At 51.8% G+C, this 21,106-nt stretch overlaps 1 protein-coding gene across 2 annotated transcripts in view; it reads right to left on the bottom strand.

Moving 5' to 3' along the window:
- The window catches only part of PLXNA4 (plexin A4), a 689,852-nt gene that overhangs the window by 342,481 nt on the left and 326,265 nt on the right, over positions 1 to 21,106 (bottom strand). For both annotated transcript variants that reach the window (XM_075925673.2, XM_075925677.2), the window contains exon 4: positions 8,503 to 8,634. In XM_075925673.2, the coding sequence (XP_075781788.1) occupies positions 8,503 to 8,634 (132 nt within the window). The remainder of the gene's footprint in view (positions 1 to 8,502; positions 8,635 to 21,106) is intronic.

Raw genomic sequence — 21,106 nt, 5'->3', positions numbered from 1 at the left:
CCATCTCAGCCCTAGCGTCACTACTGGCGAAAGCAGCCATGCGGGCAGGGGGAGCGGCCATTGGTGGAGCGCTCCGTCCCCCTTCGCGCCCCCTCCCTCCCCAAGCACAGAGGAGGAAGGGAGGTGCCTCCTGCTGCACCTCCTCCCGCCTTTCCTCCAAAGCAGAGCCACCATGAACAGCTGGCTTGAGCTTCAGCAGCCACCATGACCCAGAAGCCAGCGGTCCACGGCCCGGCAGCAGCCCACAGCCCAGCGGTTGGGAACCGCTGTTGTAATTAAGGATGTTAAAATGCAATTATCTGGCTAATCGTATAGTTGTTACAATTCGTATCGACTATTCGACTAGTTGCTAAGTGCCTTTGCAGAGCCGGGGGGGGGGGGAGGAGTAGGTAGCTCCAGAAGAGCCAACGTGAGCAAGAGCCAACGTGAGCCGGGACTGAGCAGTCCTGACCCGTGCCGGCTCCAGAGCCACCTGCGCTGCAGCTCTGCCTTTTAAATGGAGTAAAAGCCGCTGGGCTCTGACAACATTTAAAATGCAGCGGCGCAGTGATCGGCGCAAGCCAGGACTGCTCGGTCCCAACTCACGCTGAGTCAAGCAGCCAGTTCGTGGCAGAGAGCCCTGGCCGCTGCAAACAGAGACTGCTCCAGCATCAGCCGCTGTGCGGCAGCCCCTGCCTACAACCAGCCCTGGCCAGTGCAAACAGGGGGTGCTTGACGGAAACAGCCCCGTCCACAGGGCAGCCCAGCTCTGCTCTGGGACCCCGGCACACAGGGGCTATGTCTAGACTGGCATGATTTTCCGGAAATGCTTTTAATGGAAAAGTTTTCCGTTAAAAGCATTTTCAGAACAGAGCGTCTAGATTGGCACGGATGCTTTTCTGGAAAAGCACTTTTTGCAGAAAAGCGTCCATGGCCAATCTAGACGCGCTTTTCCGCAAAAGAGCCCCGATCGCCATTTTCGCAATCGGGGCTTTTTTGCGGAATACAAATCTCAGCTGTCTACACTGGCTCTTTTGCGCAAAAGGGACTTTTGCCCGAATGGGAGCAGCATAGTATTTCCGCAAGAAGCACTGATTTCTTACAGTAGGAAGTCAGTGCTTTTGCGGAAATTCAAGCGGCCAGTGTAGACAGCTGGCAAGTTTTTCCGGAAAAGCGGCTGATTTTCCGGAAAAACTGGCCAGTCTAAACACAGCCAGGGACTTCTTTGAAGCAGCATCCCCCATCCCCCGTACTGCCTCTGATTGAGGGGCAGGTGGCATCCCAGAGATGGTGCTGGGGGGCACCGGCTCCTGTCCCCCCCTTGCTGCCTCTCAGAGAGGGAACATTTCACAACCCAAATTAGGATCCAAGAGTCCCAGACGTGGGCTCAAATGGTGAGATCACACCGTCGCCTGAACCCTTCAGCTTCAAGGAGGCGTGGAAGTCTCTTCAGCAAGCAGTCCAGCACCGGGCTGGCTCTCTGCAGCTGACAGAGTGGAAGTGTGTGGGGAAAGGGAGCCTACCTCGTGTAGTAAAAAGGAGAGCCAACGAGAGATAGGATCTAGGCCAGGACAGAGCTAAAGGGATGATGAGGCATTGAACTCATGGCCCAATCCTGCAAGCTATTTCATGGAGATAGACACCTCTAAAGCAGACCCCTCTGTAAGTCAACAGGCTCTGAGGAGGTGGGGTCCACCCTTTGGGAGCAGCTTATAGGATCAGGGCCTTAATGTGGAAGGGGAAAGGCAGGCAGTGAAGGGGTTCGAGGAAGCGAGGTGAGCTGGCCAGGAATGGGAGTAGAATGGGGAGGGGCGGAAGAAATTCTATGAGCCTCATTCCCCATTGCCTTGCATGGCTACCACTCTGGTCTGAAAGCATTTTGCGGCCACTTTGCACAGGCATAAATGACTGTACAAGGCAGCGCAGAATGTGTGTGTGTGTGTGTGTGTGTGTGTGTGTGTGTGTGTGTGTGTGTGTGTGTGTGTCGAAATTCCAGGAATCACAGGGGAATGTCTCTACACACTGAAATTGCTGATAAAAACCTGCCAAGCGGATGGGGGAGTTGGAGCGGGGGAAGTGCCATCGAGAGAGATAAGTGAGGAAATGACACCTTTAAGCAGCCGCTTCCCTGTCAGCACCTCCATTCAGGGAGAAGCAGCCACCCCGATCATAAGTCACTCGGTGCCCTTTGTGAATCCTTTGACTAAATGGCAGATTCCATGATAAATCATGACAGGGCCGCCGTACACACCAACCCTGCCCACTCTAGGGACAGGCTGTTTGAACATATGTTTCCACTGCTTTATTATACAGCTCCGACTTGGCATTGCTCCTTGATTGTTTGGTTACAAATCTCTCTCTCCTTCCGTATATATACTTATATGGAGCGGAGCCCTTCTCTGGCATCCTGTTCCTAAGCACACTGGCGCACCGGAGCGCGCCGACAGGTACTGGCCACCACGTCTGAGCAGACAGAGTTGCTGCTTGGAAGGAAGGTGTAGGTACCAGTTGCAGACGGCAGACTTGGAGCCATGCCCACTCTGCTCGGAATCTAGGCAGCCCGAGGTACTGTTGTTATTTCGCCACCTACCTTCCCACCGACCTGAAAAAACCAACCGTGCATGGAACACAATGACAGTTATGGGCTGCGGTGGCACCTTCGCACGCTGCTGGGGAGAGAGGTTTCAGACAGCGGAGGGCCAGGACCTACCACCGTCTCGTGCCCCTGAACTGGTCACTCCCTCTTGCACCCCAGTTTAGCTGTCTCTCCTATGCGTGTGGCCGAACTTGTCGTGAGCTGGGGAGCACAGCGGGGCAATGTGCTAGCAACACCCTCCTTGACATTTCAAAGTTTGGCAAAAAACGAGAAAAGATATGGATGAGATACACAACCGCTGCGATGCTTCGTCCAACAAGTACAACCCATACTGAATGGGGACCACATCCAGAAAGAAATCATCCTCAGAAGCAAGCTCCCTAGAGATCATGACCCACCAAAGCAAAGTGGCACCAGACCCTGCCGGAACAACAGATGCAAAACCTGTCCACCTGTCTCCACTGTTAAAATCACCAATAACTCCTTCTCCTCTCTCTCTCTCTCTCTCTCTCTCTCTCTCTCTCTCTCTCACACACACACACACACCCCTTTCTTCATCCATGGATTCTACACATGCCTATCACACACACACACACACACACACACACACACCTTTCTTTCTTCATCCATGAATTCTACACATGCCTATCACACACACACACACACACACACACACACACACACCTTTCTTCATCCATGGATTCTACACATGCCTATCACACACACACACACACACACACACACACCTTTCTTTCTTCATCCATGAATTCTACACATGCCTATCACACACACACACACACACACACACACACCTTTCTTTCTTCATCAATGAATTCTACACATGCCTATCACACACACACACACACACACACACACACACACCTTTCTTCATCAATGGATACTACACATGCCTATCACATACACACACCTTTCTTTCTTCATCCCTGGATTCTACACATGCCTATCACAACCTGTGCACTAATCCAGTGCACTAAATGCCCCAATAACAAGTCAGTGAGTGAAATGAGACCATCAGTATGTTCTCAAGTAAACTCACACACACAAAAATAATAAAAGACAAAACCACTGATCACCCGTGGGCAAGCACTTTTCATAAAGGGATCGCTCTGGATCTGACCAAATCAGCCCTCATCCTCCAGGAACCCTGCACATCACCTTCAAAACATGAGCCTGAGTGCTTACGTAGATAACTTTGCTAGATGCTACAAATCACAGACTTAATAAAGACACTGAACGGATGACTTATTACATCCATCAGTAATCCACTAACCCCTGGTTTTTGCCCTATGACGGCAGCGGTGTTAACTGGCCATTTCACCTTATGCGCTAACTACTTTTGGAAATCTATCTATTCCGCCTTGTATTTAGCTGTGACACATACTAAGCACCTTTCCCAGACCAGAAGAAGAGCCCTGTGTAGCTCAAAAGCTTGTCCCTTGCACCAATAGAAGTTGGTCCAGTAAAAGATAATGCCTCATCCACTTTGTCTTCCTAGTATCCTGGGACCAAAATGGCTACAACAACATTGTGAATATAGACCGCATTTTTGCTCTTTATTTCAAGTTTTCCCAGACAGTGTGAATATAAACCACTGCCCTCTACTGCAAAGAATCAGAACTCCTCTACTGTGTCTCATAGGCCTTATACTGCTACGGAAGATGCCCCTTTAGCTCAGGAGATGGAGCCTCCCAATGCAAACACACCCTAAATGTAATTAAATTGTGCGTGACTGTACAGGGCTGACCATGGTGGCCCAAGTGATTTGTTACAAAGCTTGCATTTCCTGAGAGGGATGGTGTCAAACATCTGGAGATTCATATAACAGTTATTAACAACTGTATTATGGTAACACCTAAAAGACACAGCCAAGATTGAAGCCTCATTGTGCTAGGCACTGGACAGCCAGATAACAGTCCCTGGATGAGACAGACAAGAGAGAGGGGAAACAGAAATGGTTTGCCCCTCGGCACACAGCAGAGCCAGGAACAGGAGCCAGGTCTCCTAAGCCTGAACCCGGTGCTCTATCCACACTGCATCCAAAAGCACCATCTGGTAGTGTTCTAGAGGAGCAACATGAAACCAATGTGGGTGTGACCGAAAGCGCCCCTGTAATCACACCTTACACACTATTGTAATCATCTTTGTAGCAAGAGGGGGTAACCAATTTCACAAGGACAAAGAACAAGCAGACACCGTTAATCAGCTGTCCTCAAGTGGACTGGCAATCGCCTATGACGTGGCCATTCCTTGGCAGCAAAGGAGGGGCAGGAACAGATCAATTTGCATGTTGGCAAACAACAATATGTCTCCACAAGACTCCATGTCTCCATCCTCATATCTGGAAGGAACTTTATCTAAGGGAAGCTCTGGGAGAAATGTATTTCAAAAGGTGAACGGACTATAGAAATGAGGGGCAAACACACCCCAGGTTTATCTTTCTCTCTTCCTCGCCTAAGAAAACAAAGGAACCATCCCTTTGATTTTGGGGGAGATTCTGACTCGAGAATTGGTCAGCCATGGTGCTGGGAACCTGTGGGTACATTGAATCAAGTCTAGCTTAGGTTTTAGCTACTAGAAAGTGTTTTATCTTTATTCCTCATGTAGCCATTCCCGCCTTTAGCATCTTATATGTGTACTCACTTAAGATTTCCCTGTGTAGTTAAATAAACTTGTTTTATTTTTTCATCAGGACTAAACCAATGTTGGATTTAAAATGAACGGTTTGGGTAACTTCAGTTAAAGCAACAAAGTCTACACTACAGTTTTGTCGGAAAAACTACCATTTTTCCGACAAAACTTGAGGAACGTTCACACTGCAATTGCAGTCTTCTGCAAGAAAATCAAAAGGACTAATCCTCATTCTACGAGGAAGAAGTCTTTTTGCAAAAGAGCTCTTTCACAAAAAGCTATGTGCGGATGGGGAAGAGGGAGTTCTTTCGGAAGAAGAGGAAAGAGGAAAAAGCACAGGTGCCCTGGTGGCCATTCCATCCACAGCAATCACAGCTTACACGTGTGATAGCATCTATTCAGTCTGGACAGCTCTCTTTCGAAAAAGCAGATTGTGTTTTTGCTGCATTTTTGCTGTGTGGACACGCTCTTTTGGAAGAAGTAGTTTCGGAAGATCTCTTCTGAAAAAAGCTTCTTCCAAAAGAAGCCTGCAGTCTAGACGTAGCCAAACTGGGTATATGGACCATTTCCACAGTCACTGGGCCTTGACTCTTTGAGCTACCCAGGAAAGGGCTGGACAGTGCAGAACGCATACTTTGGGGAAATGAGGCTACATCTACATTGGCACCCTTTTCCGGAAATGCTTAAAACGGAACAGTTTTTCCCTTATAAGTATTTCTGGAAAAGTGCGTCTACATTGGCAGGATGCTTTTCCGGAAAAGCACTTTTTCCGAAAAAGCGTCCGTGCCAATCTAGACGTGCTTTTCCGCAAAAAAGCCCCGATCGTCATTTTCGCGATCGGGGCTTTTTTGCGGAAAAGACTACTGGGCTGTCTACACTGGCCCTTTTCCGGAACAGTTTTTCCGGAAAAGGACTTTTGCCCGAACGGGAGCAGCATAGATTTCCGGAAAAACAATGACGATTTTACATTAGATTGTCATTGCTTTTCCGGAAAAGCAAGCGGCCAGTGTAGACAGCTGGCCACTTTTTCCGGAAAAGCGGCTGCTTTTCCAGAATAAGTGGCCCAGTGTAGACACAGCCTCACGGTGGGGCTCCATGCTGTTAGGCAGTTTCTGAGCTGACCAGGTGGGGAGCTAGACCAACACAGCATTATGAGGCACCCAGGGTTATGGGGCAGGCTGTGACCAATCACTCACTGGTCTGGATTGCACCCTCGGACACGGCAGCAGGTTATGAAGAAGTCTGGTGGCATCGCCTGCAGCCCATGTTATAGTCAAAGAGTCGTTGCAGAGGTGCCCGGAGAGGCCGAAGAGAACAGCTAAGACTCGGCATTCCATCCCCGCAAACCGCAGGGCAGTGGGGGAAGGCAACCTCAGCTCTGTCCCAGCTATCGCTTGTGGCCTCCCTAATGAAGATAAATGGGCGGACTGGCTGCTGCCCTCCAGAGCTGAGGTATAACTCATAGCCTGGGAAGAGGGCAGGGAATACAGGAGGCTGCAGAAAGGCACAAACCACTTTAAAGGGAAATGACTCGAGCGGAAAAACGACCGTCATAAATCCCCGGCAAAGCACGGCCATTGCCCGCCAGCAGAGAGATGGGGAGCAGCCGACACACCTGAGCTGCTGCCTGAGGCAGCCTGCCTCTGCAGTGTGCACGCTGCACCACAGCCCCACGAACGGGAGGCATGAGAGCAGAGAAACAACCCCCCGTAGCCCTTAAATGGTCCTTTCCCCTCCCACACTCCCGCTGGTCAGGCCATAGCGAGAGGCTCCCTAGCTTCTAGTGTAACCCCCTAGTCTGGGTGCAGTGCCCCATCCACAAAGAATATGAAGCTGCGGCAGGAGCGGGTCTAATCCAGGAGTATGCGTACCCCTGGGGGCACACAGAGATGTTCCAGGAGGACATCAGCTCTTCTAGATGCTTGCTCAGGTTTACAATCAGCAAAGTCAGGACAAACCACAATTTCATACAGTGACTTGTTTATACAGCTCTGTACACAATGCCCTGGAATGCAAGGACACTACTTCCCCCCTGGTGGAAGGGTGTGCGAAAAGGAGGGAAAGGCTGCCGTTTGTCTGTCGGCGTGTGCTGGGACACCTGCATTTGTATGTCTCATTTTGCGGTGGCTGTTCCGGCCAAGCCGCAGCTGCTCAGGTCTCTGTTTCAATCCCTGCTTTGTAGACCGAGTGGACTCCCTCACAAATGACTTGCTTGCGAGGAAAATCGGAGGGGGCGGTGACGGGAGAGCCAAAGGAAGGCCTGCTCGGGCTATTGGCGCATGCAGAGTGACCTGGCAGCTTTCGAAACGTTGCTGTGTGTGACTCCTGAGTAGCTAGGAAGGGGGGAGTGGGCAGGGGAGACCACTGAGGAAAGCAGCAGCAAAGCACATCCAACCCAAAGGGACATGCACTCTCCCCCAGGTGACTGGCAGAGGACTGAGGAGCCCTAGGGGCTGCAAATTTACAGCTGGTTGTCACTGTTACCATGGGAAGGCTGCTAGGTGACTTCCACGGAATGAGTCAGTGGCTCCGAGAACACAGACAGACGTATCCCCTTGGCACCAATAGGCACCAGTCCATCTAGCTGCAAGCAGGGCAAGAGGGTTTCTTCAACGTGCTAAAGGACAACTTTCCCCTCTCTGGGGCCTGCCAGCTTGTGGCCTCTAAGCTCCTTACAAGCCTGCACCCCAGCTGGGATGGGTTCAGCCCCTCTCCCAGGCAGGGGATGCCGTACAACCTTCCCTCCCGCAGAGCCCCATGGCGCACAACGGCCTTCAGGAGCTCTGGGAAATCAGGGTGGTGTCCAAGCCACCCTCACAAACCCCTTGAATGCTTGACAACAATACACCTGTGATCTTCGACAGCCCGCCTGGCAAGCCCTCTCCATAGGCCTGGCAGGGAAGGTGGCTGAAAACAGGTGGAGTTCTCACCCTGCATGTCAAATTGTTCCCTACCCCATGTCCGGCTTTACTGGTGCTTCAAAAACCACCACAACAGAAACATCAGCCTAAACTTTTCTCTGCCCAGGAGAGGTTCCAACTCCTCTTATAGTCTGGCTGGAGCCCAAAATAATGTGTCTGCTAGTGTGATTCAGCGCTGCACCCCCACCTTCCCTGCCAGTCCCCTGGGAATATCAGTTCGATCCTTTCTAAGACCATCACAAGGTGCTCCCTGCAGCCAGAGCTTCTCTTTAGTGGCTGCACTTGCTGCTTCAGACATTCAGGGGACAGTCGGCCAGCCGCTGAACAGGGCATCCCAAAGCAACTGGGGAGGCTCACCTGCTTCTCAGACATGAGGTAGAGGTGTTCATGATCCACTGAGAAGGCCATATCCCGTAAGATGGGGCCGGTGTCCACCACTTGCACGATCTCGTACTCCAGGGCACTATTGGTGGGGCCGTCCACGCGGATCTGCAAAGCAAGGACAAACGGGGAGAGAGAACGTGAGTGTCTTCCCGTCCTGGCACAGGGTTGGCAAGATGGTCGGGGGGGCGAGGCATGAGTAGGTCACTCCAGGGACGGTGGCCACCACGGCCCAAACACGGCTAGTCTTGCTCCTCGCATTCTCAGCCAAAGGCTAATCCAGCGAGCCAACACTTGGCCAGGGCATGTGGACATCCCAGAGGGATGGATAATGCAAGTAACCATCTATGGCAATGGGCCAAGGTACATTGCACCCCATATAACGTTCCCAGCTGGGGGGCACGCCTAGGGGGGTGGAGGTAAAGGAAAAAGGATACATGTGTTGGAGACTCTATAGGAAATTACCGACACTGGGTTTCAAGGGATAGTTTATCCACACACAGCAGATGTGCCTCCATCCCCAGACCCCACCTGGGCCCCAAAATAGGAGCACGGCAGAGGCAAGGCAAGGACAGGGCTGCCCACAGACTCCTTCCTCACAGCATAATACCCATTGGTGGGTGCGGCACGAAGATAAGGCCTTTTCGCACCACTCGGCTGTCGTTTCCAACCGCACATTGTGGATCAACGTCCAGACGCAAGCCCACCCCGGCTTAGAAACTCATCCAGCCAACGCACTTGCGCAGCCCACAACACCCTCCCAATATGCACACACATACTGGGCCACTGTCCCCCTACACACACACACCCTTCCCCACAGACACACTCCTGCACCACCGAGTCACTGTCAGAACCATGCCCAAGCCCAGCAAATGCGGATCCAAACCTAGCTCCAAGGCACACTCGATTTGGACAGGTTTGTCCTGCTTGTTCCCAACCTTGGGGCTTTGTGCCCGGGACCACGGCACCAGAGATGAACACTGAAGTGCCAATGTCTTAAAAGACTGAACAGAAACATAGAGACACAAGCGCTCTAAGAGACTGAGAGCGCGTCCGCACCCAAACGTGCTGATCTGACAATTTTATCAGGGGCCAAGGGGATCAAAAGAGACCATCATAGGGATGTGGGAACTTCACCTGGGAAGGCAGGATCTAGTCTCTCTCAAGACACAGATGGGTGAGGGACTATGGATGGTGCTGGACTTTCAAGACCCTGTAATAATACTAGCTTCTTCTTACGCAACCCGTGTGTGTGTGTGTGTGTGTGTGTGTGTGTGTGTGTGTGTGTTTTCAGAAGACAGAAAGCAATCAGTCGAGTCGACTATCCGATAATCCTATGCTTATCGGATAGTCGACTAGTCGCTTACAGCCCTAACCTGGATGGCTCAGCTAGATTCCAAATCGCCACGTTTACGAGCGACGCACAGAAATACAAGCTCCAGCTACCCGTGTCCACAGCTGCTCTGGCAGGGCTCTGACAGCGTCTGCAGGAGACGGAAGGTAGGCCCACAGGCTTCTACACCGCTCCCAGAGATTGCACAACGCTGACACAGGGCAGCAGCCATCGCGGTTCACCATCCCTCTCCACGCTGAGCATGCCACTCACCGGGCTGGTTCCCCCTTCGGTTTAGATGCAGTGTCGTGTCCTCATTTCCAGGCACCAGCCCAATGCTGCCAGGGTGGGGTTCCCAGTGCAGGGAAGGTATTTAAAGGGACGATAAAAGCAGGCTCTCCCCCAAACGGCAAGCAAGCATCACCACGAGATGTCTGCTCGGCAGGGGGCCTACGGCAGCTGCCCTCGACTGTGCTGGGAATGAAACCCCATTTGGGATTAGCTACCTGAGCCTGGCTGCACGCTGATGGCATTGGCCGCCTGCCCAGGGAAGCATCAGGGCCGCAGCGACTGTGCCGGCGCGATACCAAGAGTGCTCGAAGGAGACTGGCCTGCGTCCAGCTCCGGCACAGGCCTTCCCGCGCCAACGCCGTTACTCCGCGAGCTCGCTTGGAACGCACAAAGGCCTGAGAGGCCCCATTCCGATCTGTGGAAGCAACTAGATCCAACGCCCAAGCTCCCCGCCCTGGCCTCCGCCCCCAACCACTAGTGGGTGAGGGGATGGGGGAGGCCTGGAGCGTTGATCCACTTCACCCCACCCCTCACAGGCGCTCACTGGGGTCCCTGCTCAGCCCTGTGCCTAGGCTTAAAGAGGATTTGCCGGGAGGATTCCTCAGGGCTTTGGCCTGGCAGAGTGGCTGCTGGGGAACCAGCTGACAAGGAGGAAGGAGAGACCACGCATGGGTTACACCAGGCCTTCGCACACACATTAAACGAGATGGTAGGGGGAGAGCCCTCTGGGTGAAGGCTGGACAACCCAGTTGCCATCTTCATTTAGTTCAGGTACCGAGGACGTGCCCATAGAGAGACAGGCACCTGCTTCAGAGAGTGATGAATGCTGACCCAAAGTGGGACGCCCTTGTAGAGAGGCTCACGCACGCCACCCAGCATACACAAGCCCCTTGCACAGTCAGACAGGCACATAGTGCCGGTACACGCACTTCAATCACGCTCACCCCTGCACTAGCAAATACCCCCACACTGAACAGATGCACAGCTACACCCGGTGAATGCCACACTCCTTCCACCACTACGCACAGTCCTGCCACAAGTGCGCACCCATGTACACCCGCACCGGCAGTCCATGTGTATGTGTAATGCCAACAGGCGGAACTGAACCTGGGACCTCTACAGCTTGAGCTAAAAGCCAGCATGCCCTCTCTTGGTACATGGTCTAAGTGTCATTAGATGGGACAGTGAATCCCCCCCCTGCAGGTGTGTGGGTTACACATGCACTCCTGCCTGTGATCAGTATGCACATCCACTACACTCACCTCTACACAGGGTTTACAATCACATTTGGGACACACACACAACCCCGTTACCAATGCATCCAACTCCAGCGACTGTACAGACAAATGCTCAACACATACACAAACTTATCTACCCCCAGTACCACTGCAGTAATCCCTACTTCCACACCTGGAGTACGCACACACACACACACACACACACAAAGTGCCTGTGTACACCCAGCACGTACACAATCACCCACCCAACAGGTTACACCAGGCCCTCGCACACACATTAAGCCAATCTGCTATCATGACATTAATTCTGCTACCTGGACAACTATAGTCCTGGGGTTTTATTCTGCGAGGCAGTTTGCTATTAAAACATCAGCATGATGCTTCACTGAGGTCGGCTGTCAGGGGACCTGTCCTGGCATCTGTTTGTTTGTTTGTTTGAACATTAGCCGGGTCTGGCGATTTATTTGCAGCCATTGAAGGAGCAGACAATAAATATCCTTTCCCAGTAGCAAACAGATGCTTGCACTCGAGCAGTCTGGCTAGCGTGGGCCTCAAAACGATCTCCTTAATGAGCAAACAATGCTATTAATCTTTAAAGATGCAGCCTCCTTCCCCTACACTCGCATGCAGCCTCCGCCACCGCTAGCCCCGGGGTAGTTCCAGCGAGACACTCATGAGCTCCGGAGGCCCAAAGAAGGAAGAAGCTTTCTTTGTGATGCTGCCACTCAGTAGCTTTATCTGAATGATTCCAGTAGGTGGGGGGGGCGTGGCTGGAACATGCTTCGCTGGGATGAATGGGTGACCGGTGCCAGGGAGCTGGTCTCCCTGACTTAGAAAACATTACTGGGGGAGCAGGGTATATGAGGTGAGTTGACAAGGAAGAAATGGGTGTAACTCACAGAACACTCCCTGTGAGGCTCATAAAACACGCCACACCAGTAGTGAAAAGACGACCTTTTTAAGCTCAGACGCAAACAGCTGCATCGTGCACTGTGATAACAGCCTTTTGCTACTGGATCGGCTACAACACCACGTCCTTACTTAGCACTTTCCAGCCACAGATCTCAAAAAGCGTTACCAAGGAGAGCAGTGACATACCCCCATTTTACAGACAGGGAAACTGAGCCTCAGAGCAAGGATCTGACTTGCTCAAAGCCACACTGCAGGCCAGTGACAGAGCTGGGAGTAGAACCCAGCTCTCTGGAGTTCTCTGTGCACTAGGATGCACCATTTTTTCAGGACAGAGAGGAAGTGGGAAGGGGATGGCTGTTCACAGAAAAACAGCCTCCTTGTCACTTGATCCATCCATTCTGCCTGCTTCTTTTTCCCCAAAAGGGCCTCTCCCCATGCTTGGGACATCACAGCCAGTTTCCCTGCATAATGTCATGCATTCATTCATCCTCACTTGGAACTCCACCCTGCTCCACAAGTTTACTTACAGGGCTGCAGGATGGCAGCGTGCTGCTTTATAAATACAACCAGTGTGAAAGGAAACACACACGGATCAAGACGTAAGTGGGGAACAGCGCATTCACTTAATACACCGAGTGACCCAGTTAACCCCTTAGTGAGCACTTTACTACATAAGAACATCAGAACGGCCACACTGGGTCAGACCAAAGGTCCATTTAGCCCAGGATCCTGTCTGCCGACAGGCCAATACCAGATGCCCCAGAGGGAGGGAACACAACAGGTAATCCTCACATGATCCTTCCCCTGTCACCAACTTCCAGAGAAACAGAGGCTAGGGACACCATTCCTACCCATCCTGGCTAATAGCCATTGATGGATCTAACCTCCATGAATCTATCTAGCTCTTTTTTGAACTCTCAAGTTCAAAATTCTAGCCTTCACCGCATCTTCTGGCAAGGAGTTCCACAGGTTGGCTGTGCACTGAGTGAAGAAAAACTTCCTTGTGTTTGTTTTAAACTGGCTGCCTATTCATTTCATTTGGTGGCCCCTAGTTCTTACGTTGTGGGAACACTGTGGGAAGAGGGCGTCGGGCGGGAAGACTGTGATCCTGTTGTTCCTTCATCTGGCTGAAGAGGCAGCAAATGAAGATGTTGTTTGAATGAGAATCGTTTTAAAAAAACAATCGGGGCAGAGGAATGCAGAGAGTTCTGGCGGGATCAGCAAAGTTGCCTCTAAGGAAGATATCAGAGGGGTAGCCGTGTTAGTCTGAGTTTGCAAAAGCGACGAGGAGTCCTGTGGCACCTTATAGACTAACTGAAGTGTAGGAGCATAAGCTTTCGTGGGCAAAGACCCACTTCGTCAGATGCATGACATGCATCTGACGAAGTGGGTCTTTGCCCACGAAAGCTTATGCTCCTACACTTCAGTTAGTCTATAAGGTGCCACAGGACTCCTCGTCGCTTCTAAGGAAGATGCCGCTCAACCCTCCCTGGGTGATGTCAGCAAGGAAATCCATCTGCAGGCCAAATGCTTCCAGGCCAGCATACCAGCAGCTTCCACTCAGGTAGCACTAATGAAATTGCCCAGATTCCCAGGGGGCTGTCTAAGTGACTGGAAGGAGGATTATGGGGCTGTATTTCAAAGCCGGAGGCCCGCAGGTCACCAGGATCAGTGCAAGCAGCCTCCACCGGGCTGCAGAGGGAAAAAGAAAAACTTCCCCGGCTGAAAAGGGAAACTTAAAACCACTGTGGGAAAAAGCAACCCTTCTTTGACTGCCATCTCCCAGCATGTGATCTCCAGTCATTCAGGGTGGCCCCAGCCCTTCCACTGCACTGTTCACACACAGGTCGCTCAATGCACACTAGGCACGAATGGGTCAAGTTTCACAGCACCCCTGCATATGGCGGGAAACTGAGGCAGACAGCGGTCACACGACTTATCCAAAGTTACTCGGGGAACTAGAGGCAGAACCTGTGGCAAGAGGCCAAGACTTAAAGGGATCTCGGGAGCCAAGACTACAGGGATCTCAGGAGCCAAGACTTACAGGGATCTCGGGAGTCAAGACTTACAGGGATCTCGGGAGCCAAGACTACAGGGATCTCGGGAGCCAAGACTACAGGGATCTCGGGAGTCAAGACTTACAGGGATCTCGGGAGTCAAGACTTACAGGGATCTTGGGAGCCAAGACTACAGGGATCTCGGGAGCCAAGACTACAGGGATCTCGGAAGCCAAGACTTAAAGGGATCTCAGGAGCCAAGACTACAGGGATTTTGGGAGCCAAGACTACAGGGATCTCGGGAGTCAAGACTGCAGGGATCTCGGGAGCCAAGACTACGGGGATCTCGGGAGCCTCGCATTTTTCAGTGGGTGTCCCAACTTGGGCCTATCAAAAACTGAGCCACTCATGCCTCTGTTGAAACCCTCGGCCAGAGGCCAGTAGAGCTAACAACCTGCTCCTGCTCGAAGCACTATGCCATTCGCCCCTTCGCCCCCTATTTCGTATTAAAACACCATCATTTCATGCTACGGGATGAAGGGGTTGAAAGCTCCATTTCCAAAAGGCCCGCCTCGCTTCGGAGCCCAGCACATTAATTCAGATTTCACTGAGTGGCGCCCGGCTCCAGCGTTACGGCTGCACCGGGGCCTGTCTGATACCTTATTGCTTTTCCAATATCAGTTCCTCCCTGTTTTATGAACCTAATGTTTCCCCGCGGACTCCAGCACTGCTGGCTACTATTCCTGTTGTGGGGCGGGGGCAGAGAGACAGCAGACGGCGTATGATCTAATGGCAGGATGTTATTATGATGATCTATTTCTGCTGTTCCATTGATTTTGGTTACATGATGTAGCTCCATTGATCTCGGCGAAGGGGGAGCGGGCTGGCGACACACCATCTTTTCCTCATCTTCCCTCCCTCTCAGCGCACGATCTCTGGCCAAATGATCTGCTCTAATTGGTCTAATGCCCATTAACAGCCAATCAATTTATAATAAACTTTGCACTTTTATGGGCCTTTTTATCCACAGATCTGAAAGTCCGTTCTGGCTGCTGCTAAGCGAAGGGACAAGTCTTTGTCTCCAAGTCAGGTGGGTGCTGTAAGCCCTTGTTCCAAAATAGGGACTCTGAGACACGGAGAGGTTCAGTGACTTGCCAAAATTCAGTGAAAGAGTCAAGAATGGAACCCTGATCTCCTAAGTCTCTATTCTACCCCTCAACCATGAAGCCAACCTGCCCTTGCTAGCTCTGTCCCGATAAGATTTTGAGACACTGTTGATCTGACTGACAAGCTGAGGGTCTTTCGACAGGTGTGCATGGTTCCCCTGACAATCCACCTATGCATGTGGTCTTGTTATGGTGTTGTAGGACAAGCTGGGCATTTTTTGCTTCCCACGCCAAGAGGCTTCAAAGCTATTCCAGACGTTTTTGTTTCAGTGATCGCTGACACTCACCCCAAGGGTGAGGCAAACTGTCCAGACAGAGAAAACCAACCCCTAACCAACGCCCCCAGCTAATACTGATCCCAAACCTTCCCTTCAAACTTGTTACGTCCTCACCTTCCTGTGGGATTGACCTCACAGCGTTTTCCCCCACTGACGAACACCCCCACTTCCGCAAAGGCTCCCACAGCCTCCTATGCCCCTGCAAACACACACAGGCATGCTGCTGATCCCTCAGTGCACACCCGGACGATGTTTGAGAGGGACAAACCCACCTTCCCCAGAGGTCCCTAGATGATACTCACTGTACAGTCCTTAGCTGTGGAAAGCAAGGCTCCTGGCTTGTGCATTTAGCCTGCAAGGACTCACCTTTGTGGTCAATGTGATTGTGTCATTTAAAAAAATAATTCACAGCAGCATTACTGGAGCAAGGTGGTGGGGGTGAGGAGGGACCCCTGGGGCATTTTCCATGCACCAAATATCGGTTTTCAAGGAAAAGGATTCCCTAAAACTCTCCCGGCTAATCCATATCCACAACACGCCTTCCCCTTTAATCCTGCCGCATGCAATCAGTGGGGGTCGAACAGCCTGCACAGACCACGCCACAACTGGCAGGACTGTAATCCTTGCAAGGAGTCACCCACTGACCTCCTGGGTAAATCAGCCAGCCGGGCTGAAAAATTAGGTCAAAGCGAGACCCGCCTGGAGGCTGAACCTAATCTGTGCCAGCCAAGCGATGCACATGCCAAGGGAGAGGCCACTTAGGAGAACCAGGTGGAATCAGGAAATACAAACCATCTGTTTGTATTGCTCCCGCAGGACATGTGGGGGGAGGGGGGAGGGGGGCTTCACATGGCAGCCTCATGCTTGTCTTTCATGGGGCAGGGTTGCATGAGGATGAGTTTAGTGCACCGTATCTGCTCGAGAAGCTCTCTGCAGAGAGCCAGAACTTGGCATGAATAGAGCCACCGGCAGAGATACAGACATACGGAAATTCTCCTGGCCCATGTGGGAGCCAGCAGCCTAGCACGGACTGGAAGCAGCTGGACTGGAGCAGCCCCTGCCTGTGATGCGGGGGCCTCTCCAGCTTCCCCGCCCACCCCTGTTTAATCAATTAACCAGTTAACGAATTAAATGGGATTTTACATCTCTAGTTTGTACAGCGCCTAGCGCAGTGGAGTCCTGGTCCAGGACTGAGGGTTCTACCACAGCACAGACAGTAACCGCAACAGGGAGCCATTATGAGTGGGAAAAGAGCCCAGATCTCCTATCACCCAAGCCATGCTGCCTGCCAGAGAGAGGAGCAGGACACCTTTTCCCTGGTCTCCCTGTTTGTGTGCGACTCCGCGTCAGGTGTGTGTGACATTCCCGTTCACCAGCCAATTGACAGATGACATAATTTTTGAAAGTGTGGTTTACACACACTCCCCTGGCGCCCGCTGACGGATAAATTAGACACTCACGAGCCACGTGCTAATCAATGCAAATCATTAGTTTGTAACAACACAAGGCAAGCTCAGCAGGGCTCATTTTTCAAGGTAATGGCCTGCCAAGCAATCAGTGCTCAGCACTAAGCCATGCCAGGGCGTCATTAACAGGTACATACCTAAGCCATGAGGCTGAGGCCCAGTTTGTAGTCTACAGGTGCTATCATGAGAATAGGATTGCGCCACTCTGTTTTTGCAAAGGGAACAAGATGTACATAGCTCTGAAAGGGGGAGTCCTCTGCTGTCCTGCGTGCTCCCCCTTTTGCATTTCTTTGTTCCTCCTGGTGTGCAGGGACAACATCCAGTCTGAACTGGGCACATGTTGCAGAGAGGTCACAAATATTGCACTTTACGTTTGTTCTTTCTTGGGTAACTTTTGGCTGAAAGATCATGTTTTGCCCTTTGTCTATGGAAACCGAACTGGGAGAACCCAGGGACCAAGCCTGTGAGGCCACTGTGAAAAGCTGCCATCAACTTCAACAGCCATCTCAAAACTCATGGCAGAGTCCAGCCTACATTCTTCCAAAGGTAGAGACCTTTCAAACATCATGGGCTGCAGATTTAGATCCAGATCCTTGGCTGCACCCCCAGAAGAGAGCTGCTGATCTGGCGCTGTGGGACTGGGAGGGTCAGTCTGTCCAGGAAAAGGCCCAGAGCAGATGACTTCCCTGCCAGAGCGAGGCAAAGAATCAAGAGAAATGCCACTTGGTCCTTTACTTACATTGGACTGCTAGGTGCTACTGCAGCCCTCTGCATCTCTCTAGCGCTATGCTACTTCTGGGCAAAACGTGACATCCCAGCACCAGGACATCAGGAGGCAGAAGGGATCTGTCGAAAAAGGCTTTCTTTCGCCACAGATCCCCCTCTAGACTGCCACTTTTTGCCGACAAAAGTTGAGTCGGCAAAAATGGCAGCCTTTTTTATACAAATTAAGCGCGGGATATGTAAATCCCCGCTTCATTTGCAATGTCGACAGAGGGGTGCAGTCTAGACATACCCCTAGGCTACGTCTAGACTGGCACAATTTTCCGCAAATGCTTTTAACGGAAAAGTTTTCCATTAAAAGCATTTTCGGAACAGAGCGTCTAGATTTTGTGGAAAAGCGTCCGTGCCAATCTAGACGCGCTTTTGCACAAAAAAGCCCCGATCGCCATTTTCGTGACCGGGGCTTTTTTGCACAAAACAAATCTGAGCTGTCTACACTGGCCCTTTTGCGCAAAAGCTTTTGCGCAAAAGGACTTTTGCCCGAACGGGAGCAGCATAGTATTTCCGCAAGAAGCACTGATTTCTTACATGAGATCGTCAGTGCTCTTGCGGAAATTCAAGCGGCCAATGTAGACAGCTGGCAAGTTTTTCCGCAAAAGCAGAAAAACTTGCCAGACTAGACACAGCCCTACTGTCCCCCTCTAGTTGCAAAGCTGCATACGAGGTTTTAAAAGTTTGCAGCTGCCTCCAAGCTACTATCCTGGATTCTTAACTCCTCTAGCAAGGACTCATGCTAAAAGGGGCCAAGTTCAATCCCCCCAACTAGTAACACCAAGATCCACTGGTAGAGCTTGCTGGTTCGAAAAGAGTTGTCCCCTTCTTCAGTGGAACAACCCAAAGGAGTATTCCACTGACAGGGTAAAGGGAGTCTTAATTTAGTTGTGTACAGCTCTGTGAGCACGCAGGAGTTTCGCAGCTGTCAGTATGCTGTACGCTGCCGGCCTCTCTGAACGTAGGCATGACTGAACTCAGCTCCTCCTCCTCCAGAAAGCGCAGCCTCCCGCTACTTGAGTGGAAGACTCTCCAGGAACCACTAACCCTTGCCTATGACACACGGTTGAGCCGGTCTGATTCCATCCAATACAGGGCAGCCATTCAAGTGCATATGAGCAGGATCCCTACGGTAGAGCCCTGCAAATCTGTGGAGATCCACATTTTATCTGTGGGGACCCACTTTATACCTGTGGGCATCGGCACCTGTGGATGTGGATGTCGATGGCTCATTTTTAGAGATGCAGATTCACAGACTGATTTTGTATCTGGAACTCTGCACATTTGCAGCTATCCACTTGCAGGGCTTTACCTAGCCGTGTTACTGATTGCTCCAAATCTGATCTCTTTCTAGGTCCTTAGGTCTCACTCAGGCTGGCAGAATTTTATTAGCATGCAACAAACATTTTCGGGAGGGACAGCGAGTTTAAAGCCATTCATCACACTGTTGCTTCCCGTTCTGGTTCTCTGTACAGAGCGAGCCAACAGATGCTTTCAGTCGGAGTGATTTTTGGTTCAGATTAAGGGGACAGCACCACCGAAAAGCCCAAGAGAGTGTGAGAGAGTGCAGTGTGCGTCTGTGGGTGTGTGTACGCATCTCCTATGTAACCGTCTGCACAAAAAACTGCCGTGGAGCGCTTAGAGACAGACAGGCCACTGAGTTCTTACACTGATGCGTGGCTGGGGCAGAGGAGGAGTTTTTGATACAAGACCGAGCAGCAGAGGGAAAACAGCCTGGCCCGCTGCAAAGGTGCCTCTCATTAGCAATGGACCAAGATTACCAACACCAAAAGCTTCACAGTTGGAAGCTTTTGGCCCCACCCGAGCTGTGTTTGTCGCTGGAAAAGTCACATAACATTCATTCTGTGAGCCGGCGTCACTGCAAGCAGGAAAGAACTGGACACGCAAGAATCTTGGTCGGGGTCATGGGGCAGGTCTGGTCTGAGCTGCTGCTGGCCAAGCAGAGCACAGTGCTGCCCACCTGCAAGTTTGGGAAAGTGCTTTGTCCAGGGGTACTTGCCGTGGGGAGTATCTGCTGTCCTGTTCCATGGGCTACGCCTCCCACACAGGGCGGTGGCCTCCAGGGTCACGGCCTAGCTCCTTCTTAATAAACGCCTGTTCATGGGGCTGGAGGCCAGCGATTCCTCCTGGAGATGAGCTCATCCCCGCCACCATGCCTGGAATGCAGCAACCCCGCGAGCTGGGAAGCCCCGCAGGGGTGCGCCAAGCCGCATCACAAAGGGCCCTTTGACAAAGAGGCAACCCAGCGGAAGTCAAACTGCAGGGGCTCGGAGCTGCCCGCCATTCCGCCCCGACAGCGTCACTCGACAGGAAGTCGGCTGACCTCTGGCCGTCGCAGGCACAGCACACACATGGTGCGCACACTGGGGCGCCCACACCCCCACCTCAGCCCAGATGCACACACAACCACACGGAGGCCCTGACACAGACACACAGACACCCGCTGGGGCACAGCCGGACATGCACTTTAGGGCACTGTCCTCCAAACACACACTGGCACTGGGCATACGAGCTACCCAGGGATGCACGCACATGTATACCCAAGGATGGACGCACACATATATCCACAAAATCACTGCGACCCAGTCAAACTTCCACAGGAGAGCAAAGGAACATTGCACAAGGGCAAGCAGGGAGGAACATACACCCCTACTGTATGCACCCAAAATCACGCAAGTGAGCACACACATCCACTGGAGTTTACACACACACACACACACACACACACACACACACACACACACACACAGTTTTCCACTGGGGTTTACACACACACACTTCCCCTGGGGTTGAGACACACGCTTCCACTGGTATTTATATATGCACGCAGACTTTTCCACTGGGATTTACGTACACACACACACTTCCACTGGGGTTTACATGCACACAGACACATGCACACACACGCATAGCAGCAGGTGGTCATGAGAGATGCCAGTACGTACTGTGGAAGAAACCCTGCCCCTCAGACTCAGGTCCTGGCAGATAACAGCAGACGCCAGCTGCCCCCTCCAAAGCAACAGTCCTCTGCTACCTGAGGCATTTGGATTCTCAAACTCTATTTCCAAGTAGTAGATTCCCAGACAGACTTTGGTCCCTTTCCG

Source organism: Pelodiscus sinensis, chromosome 1 (genome assembly GCF_052426305.1).
Source record: "Pelodiscus sinensis isolate ZL-2025 chromosome 1, ASM5242630v1, whole genome shotgun sequence".
In the NCBI taxonomy this organism is placed as follows: Eukaryota; Metazoa; Chordata; order Testudines; family Trionychidae; genus Pelodiscus; species Pelodiscus sinensis.
The sequence above is the reverse complement of the archived record's forward strand: the minus strand, read 5'-3'. Positions and strand labels throughout refer to the sequence as shown.